At 42.8% G+C, this 16,825-nt stretch overlaps 1 protein-coding gene across 5 annotated transcripts in view; it reads left to right on the forward strand.

Moving 5' to 3' along the window:
* The window catches only part of IL1RAP (interleukin 1 receptor accessory protein), a 331,833-nt gene that overhangs the window by 262,580 nt on the left and 52,428 nt on the right, over positions 1-16,825 (forward strand). For all 5 annotated transcript variants that reach the window (XM_075340481.1, XM_075340480.1, XM_075340479.1 and 2 more), the window contains 2 exons: positions 1,571-1,856; positions 9,470-9,659. In XM_075340481.1, coding sequence (XP_075196596.1) covers positions 1,571-1,856; positions 9,470-9,659 — 476 coding nt within the window. The remainder of the gene's footprint in view (positions 1-1,570; positions 1,857-9,469; positions 9,660-16,825) is intronic.

Below are 16,825 nucleotides of genomic sequence, written 5' to 3' on the forward strand. Positions count from 1 at the left end.
AGGAGAATCGTATGGTCTGTAAGATTCTATACAAAGGGGCAAATGCCCCAAAACACATGTTAGCAATTAGAGTGTCTGGTTTGGCTTTTATCCTAAGTCATGTGGAAGGCTTGTTTAAGGGTAGATATTGATGAAGATGCGTCTTCCAATAGGTAGCACTTGAGTTCCAGTCATCTTCCTCTCTGAAGAGACAATTTGCATATTTTATTTCCCAGATGAGCATTGTGTGGCCTGTAAGACTCCTCACCTCGGCATGTAAGAGATGTCACTCTCCACAAGGCGAGACATTACCTCTTGGAATATGGAGTAAAAGTGCCTGCAGAGGAAACCAAGCAAACACAGAAGGAAAATAAAGACTCCCTGCAGATACACTGGAAGTAAAGAGCGACAACAGTACTTACTAATAAGCCATAGTTTTGCTCTAGCTAATTGATGTTAGTACAGAATAAGGGACATCCCCACTATTGACTCTGAATGGCCATATGCGTTTTCACATGTAGACAAGCACATTATGACCGATTTAAGTGGACTGAAATAGAACAAGAGATTGGGTGAATCTTCTAACTTCATCATTTTGGAAGTAGAGAACAAAAACTAGAGGCTGTAAAACCAATGTGCCCAGAGGTTTTCTTGTGTTGGCTAAATGTTGGGGTTCGTTCTATCTAAGAAAATTCTTGATGATAGTCTGGCACCAAAACCAAGTATTCTCTTGAAGCAATGTAACTTGCTCACACACCTCTCTGTCTCTTCTTAGTATTTACTCCACTGATCTAGACTAGTCCAATACGAGGAGCCAGGTGATGCTTTTAGGTTTTCCTGTGAACAATGTTGGGGGGGCACGTCAATCATCTGTTACTATGGTAGCTGAGATAATTGCGCTATCAGCTGCTAGTTGCTAGCACAATTATTGTCTAGATACACAGAGATCCAGATGTTCTGTTACTTTGATAAATTGAGAAAATCCATAATGGTCTTGTATTACAAATCTGGCTTTAAATAGTTTGTGTAAATGAAGTTTGTTGGAATTCATCTATATGAGTGGAGAGTTTTCGTTGCTTGTATCACTCCTCTGCATTATAAAATCTCCAGCTTTAGTTCTTCCAGTCTTATGCTTTGTACAAACTTAGCTTCTACGCAATATGCAACAGAATGGTGACACCTACAGGCCGTAGTGTAAGTGATAGTCTGCACTGCTGTATCATGTACTGTGTGTTACATTTCCAATTCATAGAATGCGGTTTTCTTTTTATGTTCTGCACACATCTAATTCTTGCTTACATACATGGGGATTAGCTCAAACCTCCCTCCATTGAATGCATAAATTGGATTTTTCACAACTGTGTTCTATTCAAACCCTTATCCCTATTAATGTGAAATATTGAAAAAAATTAAATATATTATGACTTAAGGTTTCTGAATGCTCCTTACTCGGCCACGAGCATACCGCTGCTAGGTTAACGGTATTTGACCATCAGCCATTTGTACTTTTCTTTGCCTAGAAGAATATTACAGGTATGTGCTTTGTCAACTGTAACAATATCTATGATGAACTCCTTTTCCTGTCTTTTAGAGCGATGCGATGATTGGGGAGAAGACACGAGGAAGCTGACACAGGCTTATGATGGAGAACCTGTGCGGCTCAGATGCCCCCTCTTCGAGGACTACCTGAAGCATAATTATAGTACAGCGCACTCAGCAGGTCTCACCTTAATGTGGTATTGGACTGGTAAGGGGAAAGACCTAGAGGAGCCGATAAATATCCGACTTCCGAATAACCGAATCAGCAAAGATAAGGACATACTCTGGTTTCGGCCAGTACTTCTCAATGATACTGGAAATTATACCTGTATGTTAAGGTAAGTTAGTCATCATTTTTATGATTTTCAAGAATATGTCTATGAGGATAGAGTCAAATTTTGTATATGAAAGCATTTAAAAGCAGTATGAGTTGTGTTTTTGTTTTTTTTTCCTTTCTAATGTTCGAGTGGAGATTAGATTTTCACTGGATGATTTTCCATAGCAGGTATCCACAATCTGTAGCTTGGGAGCCACATGTGGCTTGCAGGCCCATGATGTGTAGCTCGCGGCTGGGTCCAATGTTGGTGCTTTAGTATCAGGTCTAGCCAACAGCTGTGAAGAGCAAGTGCACAGATGATGACTTTTGTAAGGAGCCCTGCTGAGAAGAGCAGATCTAGATGCCCATATACTGGGTGTGAGGATAACTGGTTAATATTTTAGTTTGGAGAAAAGATGATGCTACCAGTTAGAGGGTTGCTTGAAGCTGGATGTGATGGCATTCTTGCATTAAGCCCTCCGTCCACACTGAGTGGGGGCAAGGTGGCAACTCCTAGATATAAGAATACTACCTATAAGTGAACAGGGAGCATGATCTCGTTGTGAATTTCACAGAGAAGCATTGACTGTCATTATACTAGTAATGTGTGGGCTCAGGGTGTCACTACTATGGGAGGGTTAAGATGTTGCTGCGCAGTGGACCCTGAATGTGGCTCTCAACCATCTCACAGAGCTGAATGTGGTTATTAAGGTAAGAAAGGTTGGGGACCCCTGCTCTACAGCATGGTACCTTTTAAGATAATTAAATTGTGTATATAAAATAGTAGTGGTGAGACATTTGTTGTATAGTGTCTTGGACCCCGAACTGTCAGAAGGTTTTTGACCCCATAAAATTGTCTCTCCATTTCTTACTGAAGACTGTTTGAGCTGGGTCCATCAATTCCAATCACTGTACCTCCTATATTGCTCACATCTTGCTGCATAGTCCATACAGAAAATTCCAGATGAATGTGTGTATCTGCCAGAGCAATTTTCAGAAGTAAAACAATATTAAGCTAAAATATTGAAAATTAGTATTAAATACCGGAGACTTTCATCTATCAAAATTCAGCAGATTTAGGCCCTGATTCATCAAAGTCTTTGCTTTGAAAGCTGGTGTAAAACACTAAAAAGTCGCATCTTTTTGCCTAACATGACATTGTGCAAAAGTTTGCTTCATTTGGTATTTTCACGGGCAGCTCCACCTACATGGAGCTGGAGAAGAGCCAAGGTGGGAAAGAGCATGGGTACAACATCCAGTCATTCTCATGGAAAGTTATGCGGGCATCACACGGTACGATATATCTGGCGATATGTCGTCGGGGTCACATCGTTAGTGACGCAGATCCGGCATCGTCAGAGATATCATACTGTGTGACACCTATGAACCAGCAGAAATACCTTCTCGTTCATTGTTGACACGTCATTCATTTTCATAATATTGTCCCTCCTTCTGTGCTCCGGTTGTTCGTCGCTCACTTGGCAGCACACATCGCTCCGTGTGACACCCCAGGAGCGACGAACACAGCTTACCTGCGTCCCGCCGGCAATGCGGAAGGAAGGAGGTGGGCAGGATGTTTATGTCCAGCTCATCTCTGCCCCTCCGCTTCTATTGGCCGGCTGCCGTGTGACGCCGAACGTCCCTCCCCCTTCAGGAAGAGGATGTTCGCCGCCCACAGCGACGTCGCCCGGGAGGTAAGTACGTGTGACAGGGGGTTAACGACTTTGTGCGCCACGGGCAACTAATTGCCCGTGACGCACAAATGACGGGGGCGGGTGCGATCGCACGATTTATCGTCACGTGTGACGCCCGCATAGCAGCGTTTCTTACAGCAGAAATGTTACTGCAGTGCCTAGTTGCCCCAATGTGCCCTTAATGAAGTCTGTGTATCTTATTCCACCACGCCCCTCATTAATTCTGGCATGCAAAACACCAGTCGTAAAGAATTGGGGCTTTAGTGTTTAGGTCTAAACTGATGGCACACACTTTTTTCTTATTAAATGGTTTGTCCTGTGATGTCCAAGCATCATGTAATATAATTTTACACAATATATTGATCAAAAGGTGGCATTGTTTTATCTCTGTTATATATTTTGATTGATATTGAAATATACTGTGAACAGTATGAATTGACAGTAAAATGTCAGCATTTTATAACCATCATTCTAGGAGAAGTTTTCTGTGAGAATTACAATATGACCTGTGTCATGCATTTTTTAGTTGATTTCTCTGCAGGCCCCATCTCCAATTGTCATTTTTTTTCAGCTGAGCTCCTTAAGGGGGGAAGCATTAGATGCTAAGACATTCTCAAAACTCAGGAGTATTGCTTTTTATGAACCATCAAGGGGTCAGATCATATTCTTGGTAATTTCCTTATCTTGCCAACCTAAATACTGTATATAGCCATTTGCTGTTCCTTGAGAACTGATGACCTGTTAGCACTTCTCCACACAAACACGCACCCACGTTCCCACACCGGCACGGAGGCAGTAAAGTGCGTAGGAAATTTATATGAAAAGTTTACGTAATGCTGCTCTCAACCAAGCAGTGTAATTAACTGGTCCAGGAAACCATTATCCAGCCCCATTTCCGTGAGATGGTTGAATTGTCACTGTAAATAAGCACTTGAACCTTGCCTCTCCCCCCATCTCATTGTAGATTGTAAGCTCTCACGAGCAGGGTTGTATTTTTTTTTCCCTCTAAATATTGTATTTCTATAACTGTTACTTGTTTGTATATGATCCTCCTGAATTGTAAAGCGCTACGGAATATGTTGGCGCTATAGAAATAAAGATTATTATTATTATTATTATTATTATTAACTAGTCTAATACCTGATAGAGGACATGGTGTGTAATGCCATAAAATAGTCACCTAATGAATCCCTCGCCATTCCCACATCTAAATACTGATGTTTCCATTCTTTTTGACGTCTCCATCCATTTATACTTATATCATGGATTATTGAGACATGTATGTTGTGAGATACAGTAGTGCTAACGTGTTTGGTAAAGAACAAGGAGGTTGTTGTAAGGGACAGGGCCGGCTCCAGGTTTTTGTGGGCCCCGGGCAAAAAAGACTCAGTGGGCCCCATGCACACATAGAAAGGAACATAAACAGATACATACAGTCATATGTACATATACATATTTGAAGACATATTCCCTAAAATACATATAGACATAAATATATACACTGTCATATACACTGACATGCATACATACACACACAGACATATTAGAGATATTATTAATATGGGGAAGCCAGCAGCAGCCTCACTCACCTCCTCGCTTGTCTTCATCCAGCTTCTCCTGTGCATGTGGCTGTGCAGGACCCACTGGACATCACTTTAACAGACATAGCTGTGCACTGTGAGACTCCAAAAACATACTCATAAGGAATTTAGATTGTGAGCCCCAATGAGGACAGTGTTGCCAATGTATGTAAAGCACTATGTAATGCTCTCTATAAATGAATAAATATTATTAATATATACATCACAGGGGAATTTGGGGGCTACAGTATATACATCACAGAAGGGGCTGGGGGCTTCAGTATATACATCACAGGAGGGGCTCGGGTTACAGTATATACATCACAGGAGGGGTTGAGGGCTACAGTATATACACCAAAGTGGAGGCTGGGGGCTACAGTATATACAGCACAGGGGAGGCTGGGGCTACAATATATACATCACAGGAGGGGATGGGGCTACAATATATACATCACAGGAGGGGATGGGGGCTACAGTATATACATCACAGAAGGGCCTGGGGCTACAGTATATACATCACAGGAGGGGATGGGGCCAACAATATATACAGTTAGGTCCAGAAATATTTGGACAGTGACACAATTTTCGCGAGTTGGGCTCTGCATGCCACCATATTGGATTTGAAATGAAACCTCTACAACAGAATTCAAGTGCAGATTGTAACGTTTAATTTGAAGGTTTGAACAAAAATATCTGATAGAAATTGTAGGAATTGTACACATTTCTTTACAAACACTCCACATTTTAGGAGGTCAAAAGTAATTGGACAAATAAACCAAACCCAAACAAAATATTTTTATTTTCAATATTTTGTTGCGAATCCTTTGGAGGCAATCACTGCCTTAAGTCTGGAACCCATGGACATCACCAAACGCTGGGTTTCCTCCTTCTTAATGCTTTGCCAGGCCTTTACAGCCGCAGCCTTCAGGTCTTGCTTGTTTGTGGGTCTTTCCGTCTTAAGTCTGGATTTGAGCAAGTGAAATGCATGCTCAATTGGGTTAAGATCTGGTGATTGACTTGGCCATTGCAGAATGTTCCACTTTTTTGCACTCATGAACTCCTGGGTAGGTTTGGCTGTATGCTTGGGGTCATTCTCCATCTGTACTATGAAGCGCCGTCCGATCAACTTTGCGGCATTTGGCTGAATCTGGGCTGAAAGTATATCCCGGTACACTTCAGAATTCATCCGGCTACTCTTGTCTGCTGTTATGTCATCAATAAACACAAGTGACCCAGTGCCATTGAAAGCCATGCATGCCCATGCCATCACGTTGCCTCCACCATGTTTTACAGAGGATGTGGTGTGCCTTGGATCATGTGCAGTTCCCTTTCTTCTCCAAACTTTTTTCTTCCCATCATTCTGGTACAGGTTGATCTTTGTCTCATCTGTTCATAGAATACTTTTCCAGAACTGAGCTGGCTTCATGAGGTGTTTTTCAGCAAATTTAACTCTGGCCTGTCTATTTTTGGAATTGATGAATGGTTTGCATCTAGATGTGAACCCTTTGTATTTACTTTCATGGAGTCTTCTCTTTACTGTTGACTTAGAGACAGATACACCTACTTCACAGAGAGTGTTCTGGACTTCAGTTGATGTTGTGAACGGGTTCTTCTTCACCAAAGAAAGTATGCGGCGATCATCCACCACTGTTGTCATCCGTGGACACCCAGGCCTTTTTGAGTTCCCAAGCTCACCAGTCAATTCCTTTTTTCTCAGAATGTACCCGACTGTTGATTTTGCTACTCCAAGCATGTCTGCTATCTCTCTGATGGATTTTTTCTTTTTTTTCAGCCTCAGGATGTTCTGCTTCACCTCAATTGAGAGTTCCTTAGACCGCATGTTGTCTGGTCACAGCAACAGCTTCCAAATGCAAAACCACACACCTGTAATCAACCCCAGACCTTTTAACTACTTCATTGATTACAGGTTAACGAGGGAGACGCCTTCAGAGTTAATTGCAGCCCTTAGAGTCCCTTGTCCAATTACTTATTGTCCCTTGAAAAAGAGGAGGCTATGCATTACAGAGCTATGATTCCTAAACCCTTTCTCCGATTTGGATGTGAAAACTCTCATATTGCAGCTGGGAGTGTGCACTTTCAGCCGATATTATATATATAATTGTATTTCTGAACATGTTTTTGTAAACAACTAAAATAACAAAACTTGTGTCACTGTCCAAATATTTCTGGACCTAACTGTACATCACAGGAGGGGCAGGGGCTATATTATATACATGACGGGAGGCTGAAGGCTACAGTATATACATCACAGGAGAGAGGGGCTGAGGACTACAGTATATGCATCAGGGGAGGCTGGGGACTACAGTATATGCATCACAGTGGAGGCTGGGGGCTACAGTTTATAAATCACAGGAGAGGCTTGGGGCATAATCATTACTTGGGGGGCATACACGTTACTGAGAGGCATACATGTTACCAAAGGGCAAACAAGTTACTAACGGGCATACACAATACTGTGGAAATACCCTTTACTGTGGGGCATACACATTACTAACGGGCATACAAATTACTAGGGGGCATACAAATTACTAGAGGGCATACACATTACTGGGGACATAGACTTTACTTGGGGGCATGCATACTACTGGGGGGCATACACCTCACAGGGTAAGGGGGAATACAGTTCTGGGGGCCCATACAACTCTGGTGTTGGGGGCCCCATACAGTTCTAGTGGGGGAGGCCCTATACAGCTCTGGTGCGGGAGGCCCCATATAGCTCTGGTGAGGGGGGCCCATACATCTATGTTCGGGGAGGCATCATACAGTTCTGGTGGGCTGGCCTAAGGACATACTGCTCTGGTTAGGGGGCCTCCAGGCATACTACTCTGGGGGGCCCATACTGCTCTGTGGAGGTGTGGGGCCACATGCAGTGCTGGGCCAGGGTGACGTTCCTTGGCACTGCGGCTCCTCTCTCTCTCTAGTCTATTCATCTGTGTGATAGGAGCACAGCATGTCGCGCAGTAGCTCTGCCCACTGATGAACTTCTGTACACAAGAACCCCAGCAATCCGCAGTGAACGCTGGGCTACAGGTGCCGGGTTTAGAGGGCTGACACCCTGAAAGCCGCAGTCACTGGAACTCAACCAGGGGATCGCAGGACTGATCACCGACCCTGACTACGGCGAGTAGACCCCCATGGCTGTCCAGGGCCCCAGCACTTGCCCGTTTGTGCTGGGTGCTGACGCCAGGCCTGGTGAGGGACCCCATAATCCGTAATTGACATGCTGCGTACCATGCCCAGTTTATACTTCTCAGTTTTTACATATAGTTTTTCTACTATTCCTGCATGTTATTTTTTTTGTATATTCACGTAATAGGAACAAGAGAACAGATTTCATATACTGCATCAGAGCATTTCAGTTTGGGGTCACTCTTTCCTTTTACAAGGGTTATGTTTTCCTATTTAGTTTTGTGCATTTCTTCACAAGTACCAAAAACAGTACAACTGCCATTATTTGATTGTGCAGTAAGCACCTAGAGAAATTGTGTATTTATCGAGCGCCACCATTTGTTAGCACTTTGTGATTCTCATTAGGAAAAAACATTGTTTTGCTGGTTAGACAAGTGCTGCACTTCATCATAAATAAGCATCCATCACCCGCAGAAAATAATAAAAATGTGCATCGCTGTCAGGTCACTGAATTCTTCATCGATGCCGTTCAACATGAGCAGTGGAGAACTTCGTCTGCTGTGGGAATCCTGAGAGTTAATTGTTACTGAGCCGACAGTTGGTAAACTAGACACCAATTATGTGGTTTTGTGCGGCACACAGACAAACACTGAGCACAACCGAGGGACAGACGCTGGCACATTTCTTGTTGAAACGAGCCAAATTAGTGTCATTAAGATTTTGTTAAAGTTCTTCATGTATTTTATTGACATCTAGAATGTCCACAATGGGTTTTTTGGAAACTTGTTTTTGGGTATCACCCTTGTCCATACTTTATTTTTGTACTATGAATGTTGACGGCCTATTTTCTCCGTACAGACTCCAGTGGGAACCAATTCTTCTCGCACTCGCACACCTTTCTAAGACCAGTTTGCTGTTTTCAATCCCTTGAGTGAGCTATAATGTAGGTTTTGACATAGTTTCAAGATTACAAACTTTCAGCAAACGCAATAAAGGGAATTGTTATTGCTATTTGATAAGCTTGTTCAGCTTTTATTGATTTGATATTCCATTTTTAATCTTCAAGGTACCTTTGAGAAAAGCGTTGCTTTTATTCCTTCGCCTATAAACTTTATTAAACGGTGTTCCAGCTTAAAGCGGAAAGAGCTGTGTACCGGTCTGGAATAATCTTAAACCTAATATGGTGTGTTTCTTTTTGTTTTGTCACCTAGGAATACCACATTTTGCCTCAAAATTGCCTTTCCATTAGAGGTGCTGAAAAAAGACCCAGATTCGTGTGTCAGCAATGACAAGGCAGCAGAAGTGGTCACCTTTCCTTTAGAAGAATCCAGCACATTGAACTGTCCAGACACCAAGGGCTATTACCCGTCAGATGTAATTCCTATTGTGAACTGGTACATGGTAAGGACACTACTATTCCACTGGATATATTGTTCCTCGTAGCAGTCCTGCTCATTTCTCCAGCAGGTTTACTATTCAGGCAGTGTGCTCTATTGCTACCCAGCATGGTATGTTTCCAAATTATATGTGTTTGGGCTTTGTAATAAGTCTTTTTTGTAATAGATATTTCAATTTGGTGAGCAAGAGTTCTCACTGTAGAAAACCCATCAAAAGCTCCTGATATTGTTCTAGAAGTCCCGCGGTTAAATCGCTGTTATTATCGGGAGTTCATATGATATGTATGATACAGTATGTGCTCTCAATATTCATCACTGTACAATATGGATATCACCCATCACAATTCATTAAAAAGCCACTGATACATGCTGCTCGAACTACAGGTTCATGTATCAGACACTGGCTGCATGATTGCAGTCATATCCTGTCCACCGCCATTAACTTGAGAACGGCGGCAAGTATAGGCATAGAAGTGGTGTTTAGGTATAGTAAAGTAGCCATGCGCTATGCAGTGAAACCACCTATAGCGCCACCTGGTGGAAAACAACGGAGTTAGAATTTTTATCTTGAAAACGGAACGAGATAGAGAAAAAAAGTGAATTAAAAAATTGTAGGGCATCATCAATTCAATACGAATCGAATCGTTGTTTTCCACCAGGTCGCCCTATAGGTAGTTTCATTGCATAGCGCATGGCTACTTTACTATACGTTGACACCACTTCTATGCCTATAGCTGCCGCCGTTCTCAAGTTAATGGCGGTGGACAGGATATGGGTGGACACACTGTATGTAAATTAACAAGGAAAATTCACAATTACAGGTAGAGTGCTAAATCGGACTAACAAGTATCCTCAAACCCCTGTTAAAATACAAGTTTATTAATAAATCCTTAAAAATTCCAATAGACACACGATCAAATAACAGAACAAAGAGGGTCAGGTAAACCCTTGCATAAATTTATACTGAGAAGAAGGGATGGGAAGGGGGGCCCTGGTAACCCCAAATAGAAAAGGTGTCCCTACCTATCAACGGAGGGTATAACACCTTAAGTTGGACACACTGTATGTGTAACAATGAAATGCTGCAGACAAACCTGGTTTACGAGCTGCTGGGGGTAGGCTGTAGAAGAGACTAGTCAGACAGGTGGGTCCTCAGCGAGTTTCGTTACACATGCTGCCCTGGAGTGAAGGTCTTTGCCTATATACACACCCAGAGAGAACCCTGTCACTCCAGGGCAGCGGGCAGAGAGAAGCAGGTGACGTGACGTACAACTGGTCTCCTTTGTTTCTCAGTCTCCGGTGCTATTTAACTATGGTTTTCTTGGAAACATTGCAGTGTTTCAGGGTTGTGCATATATGGCTGAGATCATACAGCCACAGTCAAGTTGTCTTTAAGAGGAATCTACGCATTCTCAATTTTACCCTGCATAAAAGAAGTCACGTAGCTTTGAAAGTAGGATGCTTTACTGTGTTGTCCACCGTCCACATTCAAACTAAAAGTTGTGCATCAGTATTGTGTTAGAAATTACCAAAAATGGGATATATTACGGTTTTGGCCTTCCCACAATGCTTTTTTTCTATAGTATGAAAGAGACTGAATTTTGTGCAACTTTACAGGTGAATGAAGAGGCTTAAAATCAGTGGCGATCACGAAAATTATTTACACAGTTACTTGAAGAACTGCACCATCTTTTTTCTATTATTTGTGTTTTGAGGTATTGAGCGTCGGACTGGCTACCAGAAGAATCTCCAGTAATACCAGTCCTGGCTGCAGTTACCTGCACTGAACCTTGGAGCTCTCACCTGAGCTCCGGAGTGCAGCCTGGAATGAACTCGGGCTTTCCAGGACTGAACAGCGAGCGCCGAGTGATTGATTCCCCGGCAATTGATGTTCAGTTCATGACAGCTGCAGACAGGCCGGGCTGCAATGCAGAGCTCAGGTGACCGCTCCGGAGTGCAGCCCAACCTGTCTGCAGCTGTCATGAACTGAACTGCAATCGCCGGGGAATCAATTAATCGGCGCTCGCGGTTCAGTCCAGGCTGCACTCCGGAGCTCAGGTGAGAGCTCCGGAGATCAGTGCAGGTAACCGCGGCTAGGCCTGGCATTACTGGAGATTCCTCTGGTAGCCAGTCCGACGCTGTGTATGTAGGTGTAACACAACCTACTAACTGGTAGCCGTCCTCACACATATTTGGTCCCGCTCTGGCACGTGACTACAGTTGTGGCCGTTTAAATCACATAGTGGTTGCGGTATGAAGCAGAGGTCACTTTTTAAAAACTTTTCAATGTACGCCCATGAGAATTTAAAGCGAGACTCTGTAACCTTATAATGATTCCCATAAACTTGCATTAACAAAAGGGACTTCTGGAACACACGGTGATCCGGCGGCTTACAAGAGCCATCACATGTTACTGAAGAGGGCTGAAAATAGGTGAAGGCGCATAGATTACTTTTACATCCATGATCCCTAACAATGGTATAAAAAACACGGGAGTGGTGCTTTAAGAAAATGTGCAGATACATGTCAAATGTAGTTCAAAAGCAAAAAAAAAGTCACATGCTGCACATTTTTTTCAATAAAATTAATTTGTCAGGACATTTTTACTATTGAAACTTATGTTATGGCTGTAAAGGTCGTAGTACAGCAATAAAGAGTTCCCGTACTGTAGTAATCCGATGTGCCAGTGCTGAGAAATCAGTTTACCCTGGAAGTGATACATAATGACGCAGATTGGACACTGGCTGTAACATTTCGGCTAGGTATGTTTATTTCTGAAATGCTGCTGTTGTGAGACAAAACATACTTGAAAAGCCACCGGGGAATGAGCTGCATGGCAGACTATTCAGACAGGCTTCTCGCCGTCTGCTGCCCTGGAGTGAAAGGTTTCTCCAGGCATGAGGTCTCTCTCTGGAAAATCACAGCAAAACAATGCATTTTTGCTTCAGTGGTGGCAAAAATGTCAATGTTGCCGCAACGTGCAATGCATGATTAGGGGCTCTTTATACATTAGACAGCTGTTTGTTGGCTGATTGCTTGGCAGCTATGTCTCCTGACTCTTCTAGACTCTGTTTAGCGAGTACTCCTGTTTTCTTGCCAACAATAGAATGATCCTTAGGGTACCGTCACACTTTAGCGACGCAGCAGCGATCTGACCTGGTCAGGATCGCTGCTGCGTCGCTGCATGGTCGCTGGTGAGCTGTCAAACTGGCAGATCTCACCAGCGACCAGTGACCAGCCCCCAGCCAGCAGCGATGTGCAAGCGACGCTGCGCTTCCACGGAGCCGGCGTCTGGAAGCTGCGGACACTGGTAACTAAGGTAAACATCGGCTATGGTTACCCGATGTTTACCTTAGTTACCAGCGCACACCGCTTAGCTTAGCGTGTGCAGGGAGCAATAGCCGGCTCTGGCAGCGTGAGAGCTCGGAGGCTGGTAACGAAGGTAAATATCGGGTAACCACCTTGGTTACCCGATGTTTACCTTGGTTACAGCTTACCGCAGGCTGTCAGATGCCGGCTCCTGCTCCCTGCACATTTAGGATTGTTGCTCTCTCGCTGTCACACACAGCGATGTGTGCTTATCAGCGGGAGAGCAACAATAAAAAAACGAACCAGGGCTGTGTGTAACGAGCAGCGATCTCACAGCAGGGGCCAGATCGCTGCTCAGTGTCATACACAGCAAGATCGCTAATGAGGTCACTGCTGCGTCACAAAAAACGTGACTCAGCAGCGATCTCAGTAGCGATCTCGCTGTGTGTGAAGTACCCCTTAGCTCCTCCAACATCACCTATCTGGAGAGAGTTGGGAGGCCACCATATACATTAGACAGTCGGACAACATTAGTCTAACACCTATGGGGCCTTCATTGTTTCTGAATGGTGCTTTATTGGTTAATCTTAATGTAATTAGTCTTAGTGGTCATAGGTGGTTTCTGTGCCTTGTCCGCTTGCAAATATCCTATGCAACTTACAACAGCATCTCTCTCTGTCCAGGACAATAGATATTTCTAAAACTGATCATTCCCTGAAGCCAAGGCAAATAACATAATACCTAAGAAGATTAAGCTACGTGACATATTTTTGTTGTTCTATATGAAATTGCAGCTTATCGTGAAGCTTAATGTCCAATTGTTTGTGACTTCCTTGTGTTTGTCTGATCTATAAAGTCTGTGTATTCAGTAATGGTAGTCTTGTAGACTGGATTATTATATACGTTGTTTGGGAAATGTGTATTTGTTAGCCTAATTCAGGGCGGTTAGGAGTTAAAAAGGGTAAATCAGGAGAGAACAGAAGAGAGATGAATATTCACCCCACTCTCCTCATTTCATTGTTTTTTGCTTCTGTATGAACCACAGTACCAATATATTCATTAAAGAGATTGGATGAATCAGCTGAGTCTACTCCTAAGCTAAAGCTGATAATGAATTAAGGCTTGCAAAAGAAGTCAAAAGCAATAAAAAAGGATATGGGGTGTATGGAAAAAGTAAAAGAAAAGTAAAGGATGCTATAGGATTTCTACAAGATGAAAATTGTGAAGTGGTAACAAATTATGTAGAGAAGACCAAACAGTTAAATTCCTATTTTACATATGTTTTCTCTCAGTAAGTAAATGTAACATCAACTGATCCTCACTGCACTATTAAAGAAAGAGAAGAATCAAGGCTATCTATAAACAGCGAAATAGTGAAGAAATACTGACAGAATCACTGACTAGGTGGATCAGGGAAATGCAGTAGATATTGTATATATTAATTTCAGCAAAGCATTTGACAAAGTATCTCATACCATACTTGGTGAAAAAATGACCAAGTATGGATTGGGCAAGACATCTAGGTGTCATCAGTCCATTTGTCATAGAGATGTGTCTGTCCCTGCACAGTTTGACACAGTTTTGGTGGGATTATAGAGCACCACATTCAAATAAGTGCTAGATCTACAGCAGAGAAAATAGGGATTTTATCAAAATGAGAGCAAGTGAAACATGATTGCAATCACATTATGCTACTCTTGGATGGGTAAAGCGGGCTTTACATGCAACAACATCGCTAACGAGATGTCATTGGGGTCACGGAATTCGTGACGCACATCCGGCCTCGTTAGCGACGTCGTTGCGTGTTAAATGCACGAACGACCGTTAACAATGAAAATTACTCACCTAATCGTTGATCATTGACACGTCGTTCTAATCCCGATTATCGTTGCTGTTGCAGGATGCAGGTTGTTTGTCGTTCCTGCGGCAGCACACTTTGCTATGTGTGACACCCCGGGAACGAGGAACAACATCGTACCTGCGGCCGCCCGCAATGAGGAAGGAAGGAGGTGGGCGGGATGTTCCAGCTGCTCATCTCCGCCCCTCCGCTCCTATTGGGCGGCCGCTTAGTGACGGCGCTGTGACGCCGAACGAACCGCCCCCTTAGAAAGGAAGCGGTTCGCCGTCCACAGCGACGTCGCTAGGCAGGTAAGTCCGTGTGACGGGTGTAAGCGATGTTGTGCGCCACGGGCAGCAATTTGCCCGTGACGCACAACCGACGGGGGCGGGTGCTTTCACCAGCGACATCGCTAGCCATGTCGCTGTGTGTAAAGCCCACTTTAGTATCTTGTGACCATTTTCTCATTTAGATGTCTGTGTTTGTTTACGTACGGAAAAAAATGGAATGAGTGTCATCAGTGTTTTGGATCTGAGAAACTTCAATATTTGGTCAGCTGTTACCATTTGTGTTTTTCACATATGTGAAAAATAAATGCCGTAAATTAATTACAAAGCTTCTCCTATCCACTACAGTGTTGCCAAAATGCCATTTTTGTGCTTCCCATGACTTTTAAAATCCCCTAGACTTTTATTGGTACTTTTCATCTGTGATGCTGGGAAAAAATTGGCATGTTTCCATGATTTTTACATGGAAACACGATCAGCAAATAAACATGGAAATGTGAACAGCTCCTTAGATTATAATGAGTATGTGTTCTCTCTGTATCATATGTGAAACATGGGAATCTGCATGATGCTTAAAGATATGTGCACAATTTAAGCATTTGCTACTTTTTTGTTTCCTCTCAATTTTGTCACAAAATCTGAAAGTTTTCTTAGTACCAGCAAAGTGAATGAGATTCCTGAAGTCTCATGCACACGTTACTTTTTGTTCAGGTTTGAAGAAGCTTTAAATCTACAGCATGTACATTTTTCAAGTGTTTTTGCAGTTTTTTCACCTATTGTAATGAATGGGGGGAAACAGTTTAAAAAAAAATGCATGCAAAAACGTATGTATTTTGTGCTGTGTTTTTTCTGCCAAAACATTAATATGTTCAGCAGAAATGTCTGAAGCAAATGCTTAAAATGTGCACTTACCCTTAGGCCCCCTTCACACGTCCGTGTAAAAAAACACACATGCAACACTGTCCTTTATGGACATTCGAAATCCCATCTGTATGTCCTTATGGGTCATCCATGTAACATCTGTGTGTCCTTGTGACACGTCCATGTGACATTGTGTGACCGAAAAAAACACATGATACTGAAATGAATGTTTTTTTTCATGTGTAACCAGAAATATGATAGGTAGATAGCTTGAACAGCAGTTTAGCAGAATTAATAAATAATTTAAAAAAAAAAAAAAAAAGACATGGGGTCCCCCCTAATTTTTATAACCAGTACAGGTACATCAGTTGTACCTTGGCTGATTTTGTAAAAGAAGGACTCCAACTCAAATTTTTTAAATTATTTGAATAATAAAAAAAAAAACATGGCGTCCTCTTTATTTTTTCAAAACCCGCCAGGGGACAGCAGACAACTGGGGACTGATATTATTAAGGTTGGAAGGGCCATGGTTAGTTGGCCCTTCCCAGCCTAAAAATAGCAGCCCACAGCCACCTCAGATCTATTAGGTGCACCAATTCTGGTGCTGTACTCAGCTCTTTGCGGTGCTTTAGTGGGGTGGCGAATGGGGAAATATATGGGGTTGATGCCAGTTGTGAATTGACAACTGACAACAAGCCCTGGTATTAGTAATGGGCGGGTGTCTAGCAGACTTCCCCATTACTAATTCAATAGTTGTAAATAGAGAAAGAAAATTAAAAAAAACAAACCCCCCCTCCTCCGACTACAGCCCTCATTCACAAGTTTATTGAAATTTTGTTTTGTTTTGTTTTAAAAAATATTTGCCAGAAACCATAT

This window comes from Anomaloglossus baeobatrachus, chromosome 3, assembly GCF_048569485.1.
Source record: "Anomaloglossus baeobatrachus isolate aAnoBae1 chromosome 3, aAnoBae1.hap1, whole genome shotgun sequence".
NCBI classification, from domain to species: domain Eukaryota; kingdom Metazoa; phylum Chordata; class Amphibia; order Anura; family Aromobatidae; genus Anomaloglossus; species Anomaloglossus baeobatrachus.